The 20363-nt window shown below is 31.4% G+C and overlaps 2 protein-coding genes across 2 annotated transcripts; both read right to left on the bottom strand.

The window, feature by feature from the left end:
• Positions 1–7080: 7080 nt before the first annotated feature.
• LOC150027439 (uncharacterized) lies at positions 7081–8677 on the bottom strand. Its single transcript, XM_090302365.1, has 4 exons — positions 8494–8677; positions 8077–8371; positions 7608–7906; positions 7081–7412 (listed from the first exon to the last, which is right to left on the bottom strand). Exons 1-4 carry the CDS (start codon positions 8675–8677, stop codon positions 7081–7083), a joined length of 1110 nt encoding a protein of 369 aa, XP_090158491.1.
• Positions 8678–10878: 2201 nt separating this feature from the next.
• Positions 10879–13834, bottom strand: LOC150027438 (protein ACCELERATED CELL DEATH 6-like). Its single transcript, XM_090302069.1, has 3 exons — positions 13301–13834; positions 12342–12963; positions 10879–11122 (listed from the first exon to the last, which is right to left on the bottom strand). Exons 1-3 carry the CDS (start codon positions 13697–13699, stop codon positions 11094–11096), a joined length of 1050 nt encoding a protein of 349 aa, XP_090158195.1. The 5' UTR covers positions 13700–13834; the 3' UTR covers positions 10879–11093.
• Positions 13835–20363: the final 6529 nt, after the last annotated feature.

Below are 20363 nucleotides of genomic sequence, written 5' to 3'. Positions count from 1 at the left end.
TTATCTTAATTACTTTTTTTGGAGGGACTAAAAAAAAGATGATAAAAAAAGGTAGAAGTGAGGGGGTGAAGCTGGGTGTATAGAGTCTGATCACTATGCACCAACCCGTCCTGTCCAGTACACTTAATAATAATTATTAAAATGTGTTATACATATAATTTATATAAATATGTGAATATATTGATAAATATAACATTTTTTAAAACGTGGGTAATATATAGTAAATATATTTATATAAAATAAAATGTAGGTGAGATATATAGAATCATAAAATAATATAAAAATTTATAAATTAAAATAAGTATTAAATAGACATATTAAAAATAAAATAATTAGAAATAGCTAAAAGCAAAATAGTAAAAAATGCTAATATTTTAAGAAACATCAAAAGCGCTAGAAGGAGGGTTTGAACCTCCGACCTTGTGATTAAGGGCCACACGCTCTAATTTATATAAATATTCCATCTTTGCTACTTTGAGCCTATTTAGCATTTATAATCTATACAAATAATAAATGTATTTTTTTAAATGGTGTAGTTTTCTCTTAAGAAAATTTGCTTTTATTCTTGAAATAAGTCTATAATTGATTTTTTTTCTTTCTTTTAAATTTAAATAAAATTATGGTTTTTATCATTATATAAAATATTTTTTTTAGTAATAATTGAATATACAAAATTTGTAAGATTGATTCTTAAAATGAGAAATAAAATATGAAAACTAATAATTAGGATTAATAAGACTCATTAAAACAAATCATAGTTAATTTATCAATATATGACACTATCAAAAGTTGAATAAGTTTAAAATAATGCATACAAAGATGTACTATAAAAGCTCTATCAAATATCCTTTTGGGGCAAAAACTCACTTATTAACCCATGGCTTAAATGTTGAGTTTAGGAAAGTTGAGAAAATCATAGTTAATATGCCAAGGAATGAGTAAAGAGATGCTACAATCTTGATCTTTCACCAAATTTTTAAGAAAAAACATGAAGAAGAGAGCTCCAATAACATGGTTTGATCCCTGTAAACTAGTTTTGATTATATGGAAAAGTGTTGCCTTAATTTTCAAAAGCAGTTCCTTATAGTTATCATATTAGCATGCTATTAAAAAGTGGACCATTAATTAACGGTAAACTAAATTTTTTTTATGTGTAAATCAGAATCACATAATTGTTAAAACTATAAATATGAAAGTTACTAAATTTTTAAATATTTTTAACCAAAAATCAAATCATTAAAAACTATAAAAATAAAAAATTATCCCGAGAGAAAAATACAATTAAAATAATACATATACAGAGAAAGTGACCAATCTATCTCCACATTTTCAGTACTCTTCATTTTTTATTTTTTATTTATTTTTTCAATTTTGCTAATCCCGCTATTCAATATTAGAGTATAGATAGCCGAACATATGGGATTATAACAAGACTATTAAGCTTGGTTGGTTCTTTGCATAGTTAATCCTCGATAGCTTTTTACTTTTTTCTTTATCAACAATAAGAAATTAATAAATAAGAACCACTTCAGGGTGATCTAATCCTTATACAAATTGCACTTTAACCTCCTTCTACTTTCCAAGAAACACCTACCAAACAGACAAAATTAAAGATACAAAGAAAAACAAAATGACAACAAGAGCATTAAGAAACCAACCTCATGCAAGCTAAGGGGTCCAAACACCAATTAGAATAAGAGAACGACTTACCTCGAGTTTTTTCATAAATCCAAGACCAAACCTTGACTTGAACCATTACAAACACTTTAAGCTTTCCTTTTTTAAAAATGACATTGTTCATGTGTTTCCAAATTTCACTCACCACTCCAACCCAAATTGCTCCCCAAAAGTCATTAACCAAACCTGAAGCATTGCACAACCCGAACTGAAAAAAATTTGGCACGGGCTCAATGTGAATCACGAACTTCACGCTAAGCCACTCAAAGCAATGACACCAAACAAAAGAAAATCTACAATAAAAAAAATGACGGTGAGATTCCTCCTCCTTCTCGCACAAACAACACAAAAGGTTGTCGACCACAATTCCTCACCTTTCCAAGTTGACCAAGGTAGCAATCTTAACATCACAGCCACCAAAGAACCTCACACTTATGCTCAAGCTATCCTTGATCCAAATTGGCAAAAAGCAATGGACGAAGAGCTTTCCGCCTTGTAGTTAAATCAAACGTGGACCTTGACACCGTTACCCGCTGGACAGAAACCCATCGGATGCAAATGGGTCTATAAAATCAAGTACAACTTAGATGGTAGCGTCGACAGATATAAGACGCGCCTTGTCGCAAAGGGGTACACTCAGATTGAAGGTGTCGACTATTCTGAAACTTTTTCACCAACATCAAAATTAACAACTTTGAGGTGTCTCCTCACCATTGCAACATCCAGAAATTGGTTCCAGCTAGATGTGCAAAATGCCTTCTTACATGGCACATTGCATGAAATTATTTACATGGACTTGGCACCCGGGCATCATCGACAGGGGGAGAACATTGTATGTCGACTCAACAAATCCCTTTATGGTCTCAAACAAGCATCTCGAACATGGTTTTCAACATTTTCTCATGTGATTAAATCTGTAGGATTTTAACAGTCCAAGACAGATTACTCTCTATTCACAAGACAGAATAACTCATCATTTACTGCCCTTTTGATTTATGTGGATGATATTCTTTTGACAGGAAATGATTTGACAAAAATTCAGCATGTTAAAGATTGTTGATTACAACAATTTCGCATTAAAGATCTTGGAGAGACCTAAAATATTTTCTAGGGATTGAATTTTCCTGTTCCAAAGCTGATATTTACATGTCCCAAATAAAATATGCGCTTGATATTTTGCAGGATACGGGACTCACAGGTGCTTGTCCAGACAAATTTCCAATGGAACAATACCTAAAACTCACACCAGACGATGGAGAGTTATTAAAGGATCCAATCAAATACAGTCGACTCGTGGGACGACTGATATACCTCACGGTTACTCGGTCTGACTTAGCATTTTCGGTTCGGACCCTAAGTCAATATATACAGGATCCACGGAAACCTCATTGGGATGCCGCAATTCGAGTCCTAAAGTACATAAAAGGATCACCAGGACAAGGATTGCTATTGCCATCCGAAAACAATCTGACATTGACAGCTTATTGCGACTCAGACTGGGGAGGTTGTCAGACAACTCGGAGATCAATATCTGGGTATTGCATTTTTCTTGGTTCCTCTATTATCTCATGGAAGTAAAAAAAACAGACAAACGTATCAAGATCATCAACAGAGGCAGAATACCGCGCAATGGTCAATACTTGTTTGGAGATAGTTTGGTTGCGATATATGTGGCAGGATTTAAAGGTGCCATGTAACTTGCCAGCTCAACTCTTTTGTGACAATCAAGCGGCATTACATATAGCAGCAAACCCAGTATTTCATGAACGCACAAAACACATTGAGATAGACTGCCACATTGTGCGAGAAAAATTACAATCTGGATAATCAGTCCTTCATATGTACCAACACAATATCAGCTCACAGATATTTTTACGAAGCCACTAGGCAAGGAATGATTTTTTACGCTACGACACAAGATTGGGGGTTCTTGATCTTCACCTACCAACAACTTGATGGGGAGTATTAAGGAAATAATAATTATCAAATTATATGCAATTATTGTATGATATTGTACCCAATTATATGCAATTAATTTAATAATTATAGAATCTCATTATTAGTATCCTACCTAATTAGATTGTAATTTGGGAGAGAGAAACCCCTTTCCTATACATGTAGTGACGTAATATAATTATGGTTTTTATCATTATATAAAATAATTTTTTTTAGTAATAATTGAATATACAAAATTTGTAAGATTGATTCTTAAAATGAGAAATAAAATATGAAAACTAATAATTAAGATTAATAAGACTCATTAAAATAAATCATAGTTAATTTATCAATATATGACACTATCAAAAGTTGAATAAGTTTAAAATAATGCATACAAAGATGTACTATAAAAGCTCTATCAAATATCCTTTTGGGGCAAAAACTCACTTATTAACCCATGACTTAAATGTTGAGTTTAGGAAAGTTGAGAAAATCGTAGTTAATACGTCAAGGAATGAGTAAAGAGATGCTACAATCTTGATCTTTCATCAAATTTTGAAGAAAAAACAAGAAGAAGAGAGCTCCAATAACATGTTTTGATCACTGTAAACTAGTTTTGATTATATGGAAAAGTGTTGCCTTAATTTTCAAAAGCATTTCCTTATAGTTATCATATTAGCATGCTATTAAAAAGTGGACCATTAATTAAAGGTAAACTAATTTTTTTTATGTGTAAATCAGAATCACATAATTGTTAAAACTATAAATATGAAAGTTACTTAATTTTTAAATATTTTTAACCAAAAATCAAATCATTAAAAACTATAAAATTAAAAATTTATCCCGAGAGAAAAATACAATTAAAATAATACATATACAGAGAAAGTGGCCAATCTATCTCCACATTTTCAGTACTCTTCATACAACCAGAAAGCATGTTCATTTTAGACTCTTAACCACACAATGAATCCTAATTGGAAAGGTATGTTATGCAAAGTGTGTAAATTAATGTGCTTGATTTTTATTAATTACATTCACCCGCTGTTCACCCTAAGACGAGTATTGATCCTCTTGTATCCACACTCCCTGCAAGTCTGTTTTTCCAAAATATTGTAATTAATAATAAATTAATAATAATAATAATAATAATAATAATAAATTAATAATAACAATAAGAGGAATGAGACTAATAATTTAGTAACTCACCATGTGCCCACACCCAAAGGCCAAGTCTCTTGGATTGATTTGATTGATTGAAACAAAGTAGTGACTTAATATTAATGTCCATTGCTGGTTTGTGTTAGTTTCTATTTCAGAAACAAACCCAGAGACTGATTTGATTGATTAAAAGGATTGAATAGAATCTGAGAACAAAAATACTCCAAACCACCTCAAATAATATTTTTATTCTTTTTAATCAGTGTCTCCTAATTACTCGTATACAATTATTTCACTTCTGTCCTTTATTATGTGACTACGCAACCCTTTTAACATTTTCAATTTTTCTAATCCTGCTATTCAATATTAGAGTATAGATAGCCGAACATATGGCATTATAACAAGACTATTAAGCTTGGTTGGTTCTTTGCAATCATAGTTAATCCTTGATAACTTTTCCTTTTTTTTTATCAACAACAAGGAATTAATAAATAAGAATCATTTCAGGAATGATCCAACCATTATACAAATCGCACTTTAACCTCCTCCTACTTTCCAAGAAACACTTACCAATCAGATAAAATCAAAGATACAAAGAAAAACAAAATGACAACAAGAGCATTAAGAAACCAACCTCATGCAAGCTAAGGGGTCCAAACACCAATTGGAATAAGAGAACGACTTACCTCGAGTTTTTGAATAAATCCAAGACCAAACCTTGACTTGAACCATTGCAAACACTTTAAGCTTTCCTTTTTTTTTAAAATGACATTGTTCATGTGTTTCCAAATTTCACTCACCACTCCAACCCAAATTGCTCCCCAAAAGTCATTAACCAAACCTGAAGCATTGCACAACCCGAACTGAAATTTTTTTGGCACGGGCTCAATGTGAATCACGAATTTCGCGCTAAGCCACTCAAAGCAATGACACCAAACAAGCCAAGAAAATCTGCAATAAAAAATAAATGACGGTGAGATTCCTCCTCCTTCTCGCACAAACAACACAAAAGGTTGTCGACCACAATTCCTCGCCTTTCCAAGTTGACCAAGGTAGCAATCTTATTCTCCAACACCCTCCAGGCAGTGAAAAGTGCAGAAGGCAAAGCTTTACACCTCCACAACTTATTGTACACAAAAGACATCTCCTCCTTGCGATCCTGCCTTTACAAAACATAGGCAGAATTAACCGAATAAGTTTGAAGCTCTCCAACCTTTCAAACTCAACGATCCTGCTCTTCCAAATCCAATCTCGCGCCCTTGCAACTCCTGAAGAAGATGACACTCTAAAGACTGAAGAAAGACCTTCGCTAGTCTAAACGCCAAAAACACCATTAATCCAATGACCAAGTTGTGCCACCTTTGCATCTTTGGCCGAACTCAAAGAAAGCAACCTCGGGAAAACCCTCTTCAACGCACCACAAATCAGCCAATTGTCCTCCCAGAAAGAGATCTCTCTTCCATCGCCAACTTTCCACTTGAAAGTGTCTTCAAAATTCCTTCCCCAGCCCTCTGAAGCCCACACCTCCTTTAAATCTTTCTACCAAAGTGAGTCCCTACAAATTTTCCTGTTCTCTCTCAAACTTCTCCAGCCACCATATTTAGATTCAAGAATCTCCTTCCACAAACCACCCTTATCCGACCTCAATCTCCAAATCCATTTCCCCAACAAAGCCAAGTTAAAGATCCCTAAATTGATAATTCCAAGACCCCCAATCTCAAGAGGCTCACAAACCTTTTTCCAAGAGGCCCAAGCTATCTTCATTCCTTCTGAACCCCAACCCCAAAGAAAATTCCTCTGAATTCTTACTATCTTCTCCTCCACTACTAAGGGCATTTTGAACAAAGACATAAAAAATAGCCGAATAGAAGAAAGGACATATTTGATCAAGCAAATTCTCCCAGCTAACGACAAACACCGTCCCTTCTACCTACTCAGCCTAGACTTAACTCTCTCTACCACCCCACTCCAAAAAACACCTCGCTTGTGGCACCCCCCCCCCCCCCCCCCCCCGATCGACAACCCTAAGTAGATAAAAGGAGTTACCGTCATGTCACAGTTCAAAATTGCTGCAAACCGCTGGAGCGAAAGCTAGTCTATCCCCGTCCCACCAATTTTACTCTTAAAAAAATTAACCCTAAGCCCAAATGCAAGCTCGAAACAAAGCAGAATTGCCTTAATATTGAATACACTTTTATTGTTGGCTTCACAATAAAACAATGTGTCATCAGAATATTGTAACATGTTTACCCTCACTTTGACCCTTCCAATCTCCACACTATCTATTAGATTTTTCTCTTCTGCCAATCATGAGACCCCTACCATTCCCTCTGCCACTATAAGAAACAAAAACGGAGCTAACTGATCTCTTTGACGTAGCCTCTTCTTGGGAAAAAATTCCTTAGTAGGACTTCCATTCACGAGCACTAACACAGAAGCAGATTCTAAGCAACCATTTATCCAAAGGATCCATTTACCATAAAAACCTAACCTTGCTAACATATAATAAATAAACTCCCAACTGATTGTGTTGTAAGCCTTCTCATAATCAAATTTGAAGAAAACACAACTCTTCTTCTTACTTTTTACTTCTTCCAAAACCTCATTAGCTACTAACTCACTATCCTGCAAACCCATTCCTTCAAGAAAAACCGACTATCTGAGGTCAATAATTTTGCTAATCACCTTCTTCAAACATAAAGACAACGCTTTTGAGATAATTTTATATAAGCAACCAACCAACGAAATGGGTCTAAACTCGCCGAGCTGCTAAGGATTGTCAACTTTTAGGATTAAGCATAAAAACGACGCATTAAATCCCCTAGGCCATTTACCGTTGGTTGCAAAATCATTTACCACCAACACCACGTCCTTTTTAATAATATCCATGCTAAATTTTATGAAACCAAAGTTAAAACCATCGGGGACAGGACTCTTCGAACTGTCACAACTCCAAAAAGCTACCCTAATTTCTTCTTCAGAAAATTCACCTATCAACATCTCATTGTCAGCCTCTGAGATGGTATTGAAAATAACATTGTCCAACCTAACCTGACAGACATCATTCCTGGCAAACCTATCTTCAAAAAATTCTCTAACCTTGTCCTTGACCACGTCCTTATCCTTGCACCAACTGCCATTAACGAAAATCCCATGTAGTGCGTTCCTTGCCCTCCTCCAATTAATTGACGAGTGAAAAACTTTTGTATTAAGGTCACCTTGTTTCAACCACTTTTTCCTTGCTTTCTGATGCATAATCGCCTCTTATTTAAACAAAACTTATTAAAGTCAGCTAACATAGACCTTTTTTCTTCTCTTTCTAAATCGGCTAAGCCTCTTTCATCATCTCGATCATCTAACTCAATAATCTTCTTTTGCAAGTTCTCACTAATGTGATTTACATCCCCAAAAACATCTTTGTTCCAGACTTTTAAGTCTGCTTTGAGCTTTTTCAATTTTTCTTTGAAGATATATATCCCTCCTCCTTTAACTTCGTAGCTAGACCACTTCAAACTCACCAGCTCTTTAAATCTACCATCTTTTTGCCAAACATCCAACAAACACCTAAAAGATTTCGGACCCCAGTCGACATTCACATCTTTTAATATAATTGCACAATGATCAGATACAGATATGTTTAAAACAAATTGTTGACAGTGTGGTCACAAATCGAGTCATTCATTTGACACAAGTACCTATCAATCCTACTCTTCACCATACCATTGGGTTTATACCAAGTAAACTTCTTGTCAACCAGCGATATATCCACCAATTCAGATTTTTCAATAAAAGCGATAAAACTTTTTATTTCTCTAGAGTAATCTAACACAGAGATCAGACTCTTCCTCTCCTCCTGCCGTCTAATAGAATTAAAGTCCTCTAAAACGCACAAAGCCTTTGACATATGATTCAACCTGTAAACAAAGATCTCTTACCAAACCTATTCGTGAGCATGATTGAAGAGAGAAACAGGTGAGGCTGGGAGTTTTTTTCCGGTGAGGGAGTGTTTTTTCCGGTAAGACTAAGTATCCGCCATATCCCGTTCTTTTTCACCAACTTTCCCGATAACTTTTTTCCCTTTTAACCATCTTTGTCTGTTTCTTATCTGTGACATCTTCATTACGTTCTCCATCATTTTGTAATATTGAACCCAAATATTTAAACTCAAAACACGTTGTATGAGATTTACTCCCATTTATAATTCCAAGTAATTTTCTCTCTATTTCGTTAAAATTGCAATCATACTCTATCCATGGAGATGAAGTGAATTTAGCAAACATTTACCTCTACAAACTAGTTTCAGATCCATCATTAATATGTCTATAGCACTCATGAGCATGTTAATTTTTTGTCATGTCTACATCTAGGTTTTTTTATTTGAACTATTTTTCCATTTTTATCTTGTAAATGTTATTTATTAGGCTAACCTCAAACTTTTCTACCTCATTGAGGATTTATACAATTTTTACATACAAATGCATAGGAGCATACACATCTATGAGAGTCATAATTAGTAAGGAAATCTTATATTTGTTTTTCTCCATTTAAAGAAGTAGTTATTTCAATGACATGCTTGATAGGAAATTTTAATAAAATAAGTCAATTTTATAAAAAGAATTAAAATATTTTATAACAAAATATATTATTTAGACATAGAATTCTAAAAAATGAAATTCTATAATTTTACTAAAATGAATGACTTAAAATTAGATAATTTTAAATTTGACTAAAAAAATAAAAATGTAAAAATCTCCACATTCTAAAATTCATGTCTCTTCTTTTCGTCTTCTCTTCCTATTCTCTAATTAAGTTAATTTTGAGTGTCCTCAACTTAATTATAAGACATTTTTTAAGCTAATATAGAGCGGAACGTTAAGAGAAAATCTTAAATCAACTACATTACATTCTAACATTAACTTTACTTGATATCAGCCTAAATATGGTGTAAAATTTAATAGAAAATAATCTCGATCAAGGTAGTAAAAAATTGTCATTTGGTAGATTTTTTTTTTAATAATATTCTTACCGAAAATGGATTTAGAGAGTTTCGAAATGAAAATTAGAACATTTATCTTTGTATCAAACTTTGTGTCACTACAAGAAAATCATTAAATAGAAATCAATTTTAGAGATAAAAATTAATTAATTGTTATATTGACTAAATTAGAGACCGTTTTAGAAACTAAAAAAATTGGTTTCTAAATTAGTTTCTATTATTGTAAAATAGTTTTTAAATTGGTATCCAATTAGCTACCAAGGTTTTTGCTATAAATTTAGAATCTAAATAATTGGTAGTTAAAACCTTGGTAGCTAATTAGATACCAATTTAGAAACTATTTAACAATAATAGAAACTAATTTAAAAACAAAAAAATTAGTCTCTAAAATTGTTTGTAGTTTGGTCAATATAGTAACTAATTATTTTGATCTCTAAAATTAATTTGTATTTAATGATTTTCTTGTAGTGTATATATAAGGAAAATGATGAAGTTCATCTATAAAAGACTTGGATATTTAAGTTAGTAAGAATGTTTAAAGTATGAGTATAAGAGACTATATATAGTTATATTCATTAAAAGTCATTATTTAGTGTTTGGCTTCATAAATTAACATTGACCCAAAAAAAATATGTTAATTCAACTAAAAAAATCTTAATAAATTTTTGACAAAAGAATAGCATCAATTAAAACTGAATTTTTTTTTATTAATGTTCATATTTTTTGAATTATTAAATTATTTACTATTTAAAATACTTATACAAATGAGAAAATTAATTCAAAAAATTTAGTTTATCTTATTAAAACAAAATATTTAAAAAATAATAATAATTTAAAATAACATCGATTCAAAATTCAATAAATTTAAATATTATTTTTAAATAATGAAATTTCCCATCAAATCAAAGACAAGTAACTGTGAAAGCAGTGAAAAATTGTCAAATCAATTTGCTTTGAAAATTCTAAAATAACACTTAGTAGCAGTTAGACTAAACAAACGTAGGAAAGGTTCACCCTTCAGAGAAGTATACATCTTTTGAAGTTACCCAAATAAATGCATACATAACCAAATTAATATAGAATGTTAATTACGTATAAAGATTAACAGATTATGTAAAACTACATGTTTCCTTCAACATATGTTGTCCTTATTACAAACACATAATCATATCTAGATGACATCAAATAACTTCGATAAAATACCACAAGGAAGTGTCTTATTAGGTCCTTTAATAATACCATTTTGTCGAATAATAACTCAAACACGTTAAATAACATGCACCAAACTCAGTTCATAACTTCAGATATTGATCATGGATACTCTCTAATGATCTGAGGGGCCTTTCATCTCATCTGAAAGAAAGTTAGGTTATGTAATCAATAAAAACAAAATTAAACTATAATAACTATAATGCAATCAATCATATCCTTCCTTTTGAAAACATAAAGCAAATCATTCATAAAAAAATAAATAAATAAGTTTCATCACACCAACATAATTTCATGACACCTTATTATAACAATTCATTATAAACTTATGAAATTGATCATTGACAACTTCGTTCGTTTGAATTTCAATTAAGGAACCTCATATTCATTTATGAAACTCAATAAATAATTAAACTCATTATAATAAGCATGGAATTGCAGCATAAGCATGCTATTAGTATATTTATAACAGGAAGAATGCTACAAGATAACAGTATAGGACTAACATATCAGAAAAATCCTTTTAATTCTTAAAAAAAGTACATAATCACCATACAAGAATTAAATATTTATTAATTTATTGCTTGATAAAAAAAATATTTATCAATATTTATTGTTTAGACACAGCTAATTTTTTTATTTCTATTCTAATGATGCATGTATATATAAAATTATTTTTCAGAGAGCATTATTATTATTATATACTTGATTATAAAACATTTATAAATTCAAATGATTTTGCACATAAAAATGATGATTATAGTAGCATGCAATTATATAAGATGCAAAACTCCAATTAAGATGCCCACGATGAAAACGAAGTTAAATCTCCGTCTTAAAGACACTATAAAAAAATTATTAAATAACAATTAAATTTAGAGAGTAAAAATAATTAGTCACTATGTCGACTAAATTAAATATTATTTTAAAAATTAAAAAATTAATAAGATCTACAGTGATTTATATTATTAATAAAAAATTTATAAAATGGTTCTTAAATTGGTATCTAAATGAGTTACCAAGGTTTTAACTACTAATATTTTAGATTCTAAATTAGTCTTTAAAATACTAATAGAGACTAAATTACAATATAAAGTAGTTAGTAAGTAAAACCTTGGTAGTTAATGGTTAGATACAAATTTAGAAACTACTTTATAAATTTTTTTAAAAATAAAAACTACTTTAAATATCAATCATTTTTTTTAGGTTATAAAATGGTTTCTACTTTATTCAATATAGTAACTAATTATTTTGGTCTTTAAATTTAGTTTCTATTTAATGATTTTCGTGTAAGGAAAAGATAAAGAAGAAAACAAATCAACAAAGATGCACAAACTTCAGTAGTGTTTCCGAAACTACCTACCTTCAATTGAATCTTCAAATAACCATGTGAGAAACCGAAAAGGATAGAAAGAAATGTATCGCATTATTAGGTTGCTTGATTCTGAGGGAAACCAGAGAAGAGTGTATAGTAACAAAAGCAGGAGAATGAAAACCACACACAAAATTAGAACAGTAGTGGCCAGCCAACTGAGATCGTTTATAACAAGATGGACACCAGCCAAGAATGCCACCGATAGGGTTGCGAGAGTGACTCCTAAAAGGGGCGTTGCCACTTTAAGGGCCAAAAGAGCCAAAGTTATATCTCCCAATTGAGCCCAAAGGAGTATAATAGTAACACTAATGCCACCATACATGGATGCTGTTATGCAGAAAATAAATAGTTTAAACCACATGTGATTCAGCATAACAGTCATCCCTTGTTTTCTTGGACTAGAACTATTATTTCCACCAGGCAAAGTAAAACCTCCAGGAAATGCTACTGTAGTTATAAGGGTTGAAACCACCATAAGGGTGTTGATTCTATCTTTATAAAAATCTGTGTTTTTGGCTTCTGGTTTGCAAGGGGAAGGGATCTCGATAGAGTGTAACCCTCTTTTAGCATTTTGTACACCAACAGATTTTAGTTGGCACCATGTTAGCCACTGCATATACAAGTTTGTGTTAAAAATTCAACAACACAGGCAATAGAAAAATAAGTAGTCCAAGTGTGTAAGGAGAGCACTAATGATACTACTTAATCTTTTGGACAATTTAGACAATTTATGTGCATGAAATTTACCACAGATTAAGAAAGAAAGAAAAAGTGAGGATTAATGAGAAATAAAACAAAAATTCATTCCTCAACATAATTATCCTAGATGAATTTTGATCAATTAAGAGCCCAATTGAACATATATTCTCATATCATTCACTATAAACTAAAAACGCATATTTAAATCTTGAATGTTTGAGCAAACACAATATTCTATATATACTTGCTTGGAGGAAGGGCAGATTATTTTCTTGTTTAAATTGCTCAAAGGCATCGAGAGCTGTTTGGTTGTTGTTGTTAAGGCAATGCAAATCCACTTTTGTGTACCATGTCAAGGCTTGCACAATTTTTGGACGAGAGTGTGAGGCAGCCAAATGCAACGGAGTGTTTCCAGCGTAATCTTTACCATTTATCATATCTTTAACTCCATCCTTTGCGTCTTGCAAGACGTACCTTACCACATTAAACTCTCTCATTATAGCTGCAATGTGAACAATATTTCTACCTTTGTTATCAACTATTTCTCTGGGATCTGGACAATTTTCAAGCAATTTCTTTAGCACTTCTATATGTCCAAATGCAGAAGCCAAATGAAGAGGAAAAAAGCCATTGTTGTCTCTTTCCATATTGCAGGTATGACAATGTTGAAGCAAGTACTCAACACTATGTAGGTAACTTGTACATGCTGCATAATGAAGAGCATTTCTTCCTATGTCACCCTTAACATGAATCCATTCTTTCTTTTTCTTTACTATTTTCTTTAGAATACCTGCCATATTTTATGAATAACCAATTAGAAGTAGAATGTCGTTGACAAATATAAAATGCATGAATTATTTAGAGGAAAGAAAGAATGATGAAAAAAATGTCCATTGAATAAACATTTCTGAGAAAATAAACTAGTTACATTACATCTTATCCTCAGTTTATCCATTTCATAGTTTCCTTAAATAAATCTCTAAAGGATTTTTTTTTTTTAAATTGAATATTTGAAAGAGAAAAAAAAGTAACAGTATACAAAATTTTCTCTCTCTTCTTTCATATTTTTGAAACTTCAGTAATGAATATTTTTTTTATAATAAATAAATTTGAAAATGAAAGAATTTAATTATTATTTTAAAATTAAAATAAATTTCAATTAAGCTATGGAATTTTTTATTCTGTGAAACATTTTTCTAATTGAATCTTTAAACTTGTATTTTTTTTAATGAAGTATTTATCTGTACTTTTCATTACAGAAAACTAATTACAAATATATATATATATATATATATATAAATAGTCTATAAATATCATATTGACATTTTGGTATATATGTAATGAAGATTTTCACTTTTTAAGCGTCATCGTTTTGAAGTTGTTATTAATTCTCAATCAAAAGTACAAGTTTACAATGGTAAAAATGTAGAAAGAAAGTGGAGAGATAGTGTAGTTAGTATCCTGTTAATAAATTTATTAGTCGATGATAAGAAAAAATTAGCAATTATAGAATAAAAATTATCTTTATTCTGGTTTAAGATTGTCAAAATGAGTGGTGATAGAGCTTGGTCATCTTGTATGAACCTTGAGATGTTTGTCCTTCCTTTTTTTATCAACAAAAAGTAAAATTATATTAAGAATGATATTTCAGATGTTTGTCCAGAAACAAAATAATGAAAATAACTATGGCATCTATATAAAGTAGGAAAATAAGTTATTATGAAGAAGAAGAAAGAGAAGGAAAACTATGTTGCAGATGTGTCCATTTTCATTGTCAATGCATCAATTCAAGAGTTCGTAATTTGGGAAACTTCACAATAGCAATAACCACAATCATTCATATCTTCATTACTCACTAATATGTCTCCATTACTAGAACATAATTAAAGATCAATATTAAAGATAAAAAATAATTAGCTATTATTTTTATTAAATTAAATATTATTTTAAAGACTAAAAATATTATTAGTATCTAAATTAATTTATATTATTGATAAATAGTTTATAAATTAGTATTTAATTAGTTACCAAGGTTTTAAGTACCAATTATTTAAATTCTAAAGTTAATAGTTGATTAGATCTCAATTTAAAAGTTATTTATCAATAATAAAAACTAATTTAGATAACAATAAAAATTTTAATTTTTAAATAATATTTAATTTAGCAATATAACAACCTAATTATTTTGTTGCCTCTAAGCTTACTTTATTTCTATTTAATGATTCGCTTTTGTAGCTCTCCTTCTCCCAACCAATGGTTGTAAATTAAATTTATAGGAAAATGAAATACAGTACATAATAATAAGAGAAAAACTTCTAACCTGTAATTAATTAATTTTAAATTATTTTTTCAAAAGGAACTTATAAGAAAATTTATCTATAAATGCATTCAAAAGATGTGGAAAAATTTGAACTATCATTTAAAGACAATTATTGTTTCCACATTGTTGTAACCATCTCCATAACTAAAAAAAGTAGAGCGGGAGGATATTGAACGATCAACTTAATAAGATATTTTAAAAAAATAATATATAGATGGAACATAATAAATATAAATATAAGTTTAGATGATTTTTCTTTTCATAAAAATGTTATTATATCAAGTTTAGATGATTTTTCTTTTCATAAAGAAGGAATGATGAAAAAAAATGTCCATTAAATAAATATTGCTGAAAAAAATGTCATCCCTTTCATAGTTTCCTAAAAGAAATTTCCTAATTGAAAAGGGATTTTTTTTAAAAAAAATTTTGAATATTTAAAAGGGGAAAAAAATAATTAACATAACATACAAAATTTTCTCTCTCTTCTTTCACCATATTTTTTGAAACTTTAGCAATGAATATTTTCTTTATAATAAATAAATTTGTTCACTTGATGTAAGTACAAAATTTTGAAAATGAAAGAATTTAATTATTATTTTTAAAACTAAAATAAATTTCAATTAAACTACGGAATTTTTTATTCTCTAAAACATTTTTCTAATTATTCTGTAAAATATTTTTTTTTAATTAAGTATTTATGTGTAATTTTCATTATTGAAAACTAACTACAAATATATATGTAAATAGTCTATTAATATGATATTGACATTTTGGCATATATGTAAAGAGAATTCTCACTTTTTAAGGGTTATTTGAACTTGTTATTAATTCTCAATCAAAAGTACATGTTTACAACCGTAACTATGGTTAAAAAAATGTTCAATTAATAGATAGAACAAGTTGAATCATCTAATTATAGAAAACTGTAAGGACCTAATTTAAAATTATTAAATAATTCAAAATGATCCTTATTAATATTTAAGTTTTATTAAAATTTGATTACTCCATTTACACAGAAAGAAAGTGGAGAGATAGTGTTCAGATTCCTGTTAATAAATTGATTAATGAATGATAAGAGAAAATTTACAATTACTGAAAAAATTTACCTTTATTCAGTTTTAAGATTGTCATAATAAGTGGTGATCGAGTTCGATCGTTTGGTATGAACCTCCACATGTTTCTCCTTCTCCTTCTTGCCATTCCAATATCCAGAGCCAACATATTTTTAATGTACAATAAAGCTATATGTGTGCAAAAAATGTGTGTTCACTTACCTTTAAGCTTTATGGAATAGGCCTAGACACTAAGTGCACAAACTATTGAAAGTGACTTGATAGAGTTGAAAAAATCTATAGTGAACATTGGAAGGTCAAAAGGATTTTAAACCTCATCTTACCAACTCTAAACCTTCAATTTCTATTGTGAACATCAGTCATTTAAGGTGAAAACACATTTTCTCTCGTGAAAGAACAATGAATCATTATAAGAAAATCATTAAGTAGAGACTAATTTTGGAGATAAAAAAAACTAGTTACTAATTAGATTTTAAAGTTGGTAGCTCAAATTTTGGTAACTAATTAGATACTAATTTAGAAATTATTTATTAATAATAAAAATTAATTTAGATATCAATAAATTTTTTAGTCTTTAAAATAATATTTAATTTAGTTAATATTATGACTAATTATTTTTTGTCTCTAAAATTAGTCTTTATCTAATGATTTTCTTATAGTAATGTTACATCTCGACTTGGTGATGTAACAGTCACTTAAGTTACCTAAACAATTTCAGGTTCCATCTACTTTTTGTTTTTTGATCAACAATAAACAATTAATAAATGTGGGTCACTTATAGGGTGGTCTAATCCATATACAAAGCTCACAACCAATAACCTATTCCTCACGACACATCCCCACCACCGCCTAAAAAACCACTACTTAAAGACCAACAAAAAAAACGCCTACAACACTCCCTCTTACTCCCCACAAAAACTCAAGACATCATCTCCATACAGGTCAAAGGATCAATACACCAAGCAGAGTAAGAAAAAATCGCATCCTTCGACTTGGAAGTAACCCAAGACCAAGCCTTTAGTTGCACCAAGGCAAATACTTCTAAAACATCTATAACACCCCCATAAAAATTACTCTGTTTCTATGCTTCCAAATCTCATTGACAACTGCGATCCAGATCGCCCCTCAAACCCCATTTACCGAAGCGGTCACATTACAGTTCATAAACTGGGAAAAAATTTAACATAGGAACATTATGGAACACGCTTTGCACTCCCAACCAAGCACTGCAAAGGTTCCACAAGAGTCACGCAAATCTACACTCAAAGAATAGATGTGAACAAGACTCCTCCTCCATCCCGCAAAAAATGCACACTGAACTTACCACCCTTATCCCACGTTTTCCCAAATTAACCTTGGTAGCCAACCTATCTTCCAACACCCTCCAAGCAGTAACTTGTGCAGTAGAGGCAGCTCTACACTTCCAAAACTTCGAAAACTCCTTGTTTCTCTCCCCAACCCGACCCCCCGAAGACGAAGATACCCTGATTTGACCGTATACCCTTTCTCCTCCCCTTCCTTCCACTTCCAACTATCTTCCACCCCCGTCCTCAAGCTCACTCCCTGAATTTTCTGAGACAGGAGACACTCTAAACTCTTTTCCCACTCAAAAAGATTTCTTCTCCAACCAACCTTCCACTCCCAGAGATTGTTGTTCCAAAACCCAAATTCTGCTATCAAGGATGCTTTTAAGACACTTAAAGTAAACATCTTCGGAAAAATACTTTTCAACGCTCCCCTACCCACCCAATTGTCTTCCCAGAACCGAACTTTCTTCCCATTACCCACCTTCTAGATTAAGGCTTCTCATGTTTCACAATCATTTTCTTAATGCTCATTTATTTATCATAAAAAGATCTTAATATCATAATCACCATTGCTTCATTTCCCATTTATTTGTCATAGTTGACAAGTTCTCCTTGTTGTTCCATGACTAAATAATTCCTTCTCTCTGCACCCTTCAATATTGAGTTTTTGTCATCTAACTTTCTCAATCAAGTTGCCATAGCATATCTTTCATTTCCACCATAGAATAATTGATCAAATACACCTTGATTTTTCATTTTTTTATGACAGATGATAGTCATCATTCCTCACCTATTGGTGCCTTTGCATAGTTCAAAAATGTTTTTGGAAACTTTTTATTACTCCTAATCAACATATGCACTATTTATTTGACCTTGAAGTCATTATTTTTTTGGGTGCATTTCAACTTTTAATTCTTCAATAACTTGAAAGTTATATGTCGATCAATCAAACACAATATTGCACCTTGGGCATAACAAAATATCTTCATCGCCTTTCTTTTTATGATTTAGATAATCATTATTTCACTTACCTTTGGAAAGATCTCGCTTTCCACTTATTCAAATTTCTCTATCTCTTGATCCAAATTTTCTTTAGAAAAATCAGACCTGGCATACCTTGATGTGTTTAGTAACGTTGACTATCATTGCAATCATAATTTCGATACTTCTAGTGATATTAACTATCGAGATTGTCTCAACATACAACACTTAAGTATGGATTGCATCTATAATAGCCCTTTTATATTTGTTCCTAAAATGAATACAATTATTGGTCCAATGATCATAAACATTATGATATTTACAATTTGGGGACTTGGTATTATTGATTTAAAGATTTTTAACTTGGTTTTGTTAGGTAAGTGGACCTGGAGGTTGGATTCAGACAAGGGTGGTCTTTGGAAGGAAATTCTTGTCTCTAAATATGGAGGTTGGAGAAGCTTGAGAGAGGAAGGAAAAAGTCGTAGGAGCTCTCTTTGGTGGAAAGACTTGAAATAGGTGTGAGCCTCTGAGGGTTGGGGAAAAAGTTTTGAAGATGGGATTGAATGAAAAGTTGGAGATGGTAGGGATATTTCCTTATGGGGTTGGAGATGGACCGTTCTCTCTGTGTTTGGCCAATGATGCAAAGGTGGCAGAGCTGTGGTCTTGGTCTAAGGGTGAGTGGGTATGGAATTTAGTCTGGCGAAGACCTTTTTTCGAATTGGATAAGCCTTTGGTGGATCAGTTTTGGCCGGCTCTGCAAAAGGTTAGGTTGGTTCAGGGGGAGGAAGACATTTGGGTTTGGAAGGTCGGGGGTTTTCAGACTTTTTCAGTTAGTTATGCTTATACCCAAATTATGAGGGATAACGAGGTGGAAGGTTCTCCGGTTTTTAGTAAGCTATAGAGGTGTAAAGTCGTGCCTTCTGTTTTGGTTATTGCTTGGAGGGTTCTGGAGAATAAGATCGCTACTAGGGTCAAACTGGAAAGGCGAGGGATGATGGTTGAAAATGATTTGTGTTGTCTGTGTGGGAAGGAGGAAGAGTCTCACCGCCATTTGTTCTTCGATTGCAGTTTTTCTTGGCGTGTTTGGTGTTTGTGTTTTAAGTGGCTTGGTGTGTCGTTTGTATTTCACATTGATCCCAAGTCCAACTTTGCTCAATTCAGGATGAGTCAGGCTTTGATTCGGTTAACGGTGTGTGGAGTACAATTTGGGCGGGGGTTGTGAGTGAAATCTAGAACCACAGGAATTTTATCATTTTCAAAAGGGGTGTGGCTGATGTGTCGGAAGTGTTTGTGTTGGTGCAAGTAAAGGTTTGATCTTGGTTTTCTGCGAAATCTCGTTCTGCTTCGTTTTCCTATTTTGATTGGTGTTTGGAACCTCTAGCGTGCATGAGGATGGTCTCTTTATTGTTTCAGGATTGTGTTTTAGGTTATGCTTTTGTTGGTTAGGTTAGCAGTCTTAGTTTAGAAGTTGGGTTTATATGTTTTGTATAAGGGTTGAACCACCCCTGAAGTGGTTTTCATTAATTTATTGTTTATTGCTTATATAAAAAATAATATGTACAATATTTTTTCTCCATTGTTTTTTCCAAGGAGTCAAACTTATGATTGAGTCGATTTAATTTCCTTATCT

This window comes from Phaseolus vulgaris, chromosome 5 (assembly GCF_051622355.1).
Source record: "Phaseolus vulgaris cultivar YP4 chromosome 5, ASM5162235v1, whole genome shotgun sequence".
In the NCBI taxonomy this organism is placed as follows: Eukaryota; Viridiplantae; Streptophyta; class Magnoliopsida; order Fabales; family Fabaceae; genus Phaseolus; species Phaseolus vulgaris.
The sequence above is the reverse complement of the archived record's forward strand: the minus strand, read 5'-3'. Positions and strand labels throughout refer to the sequence as shown.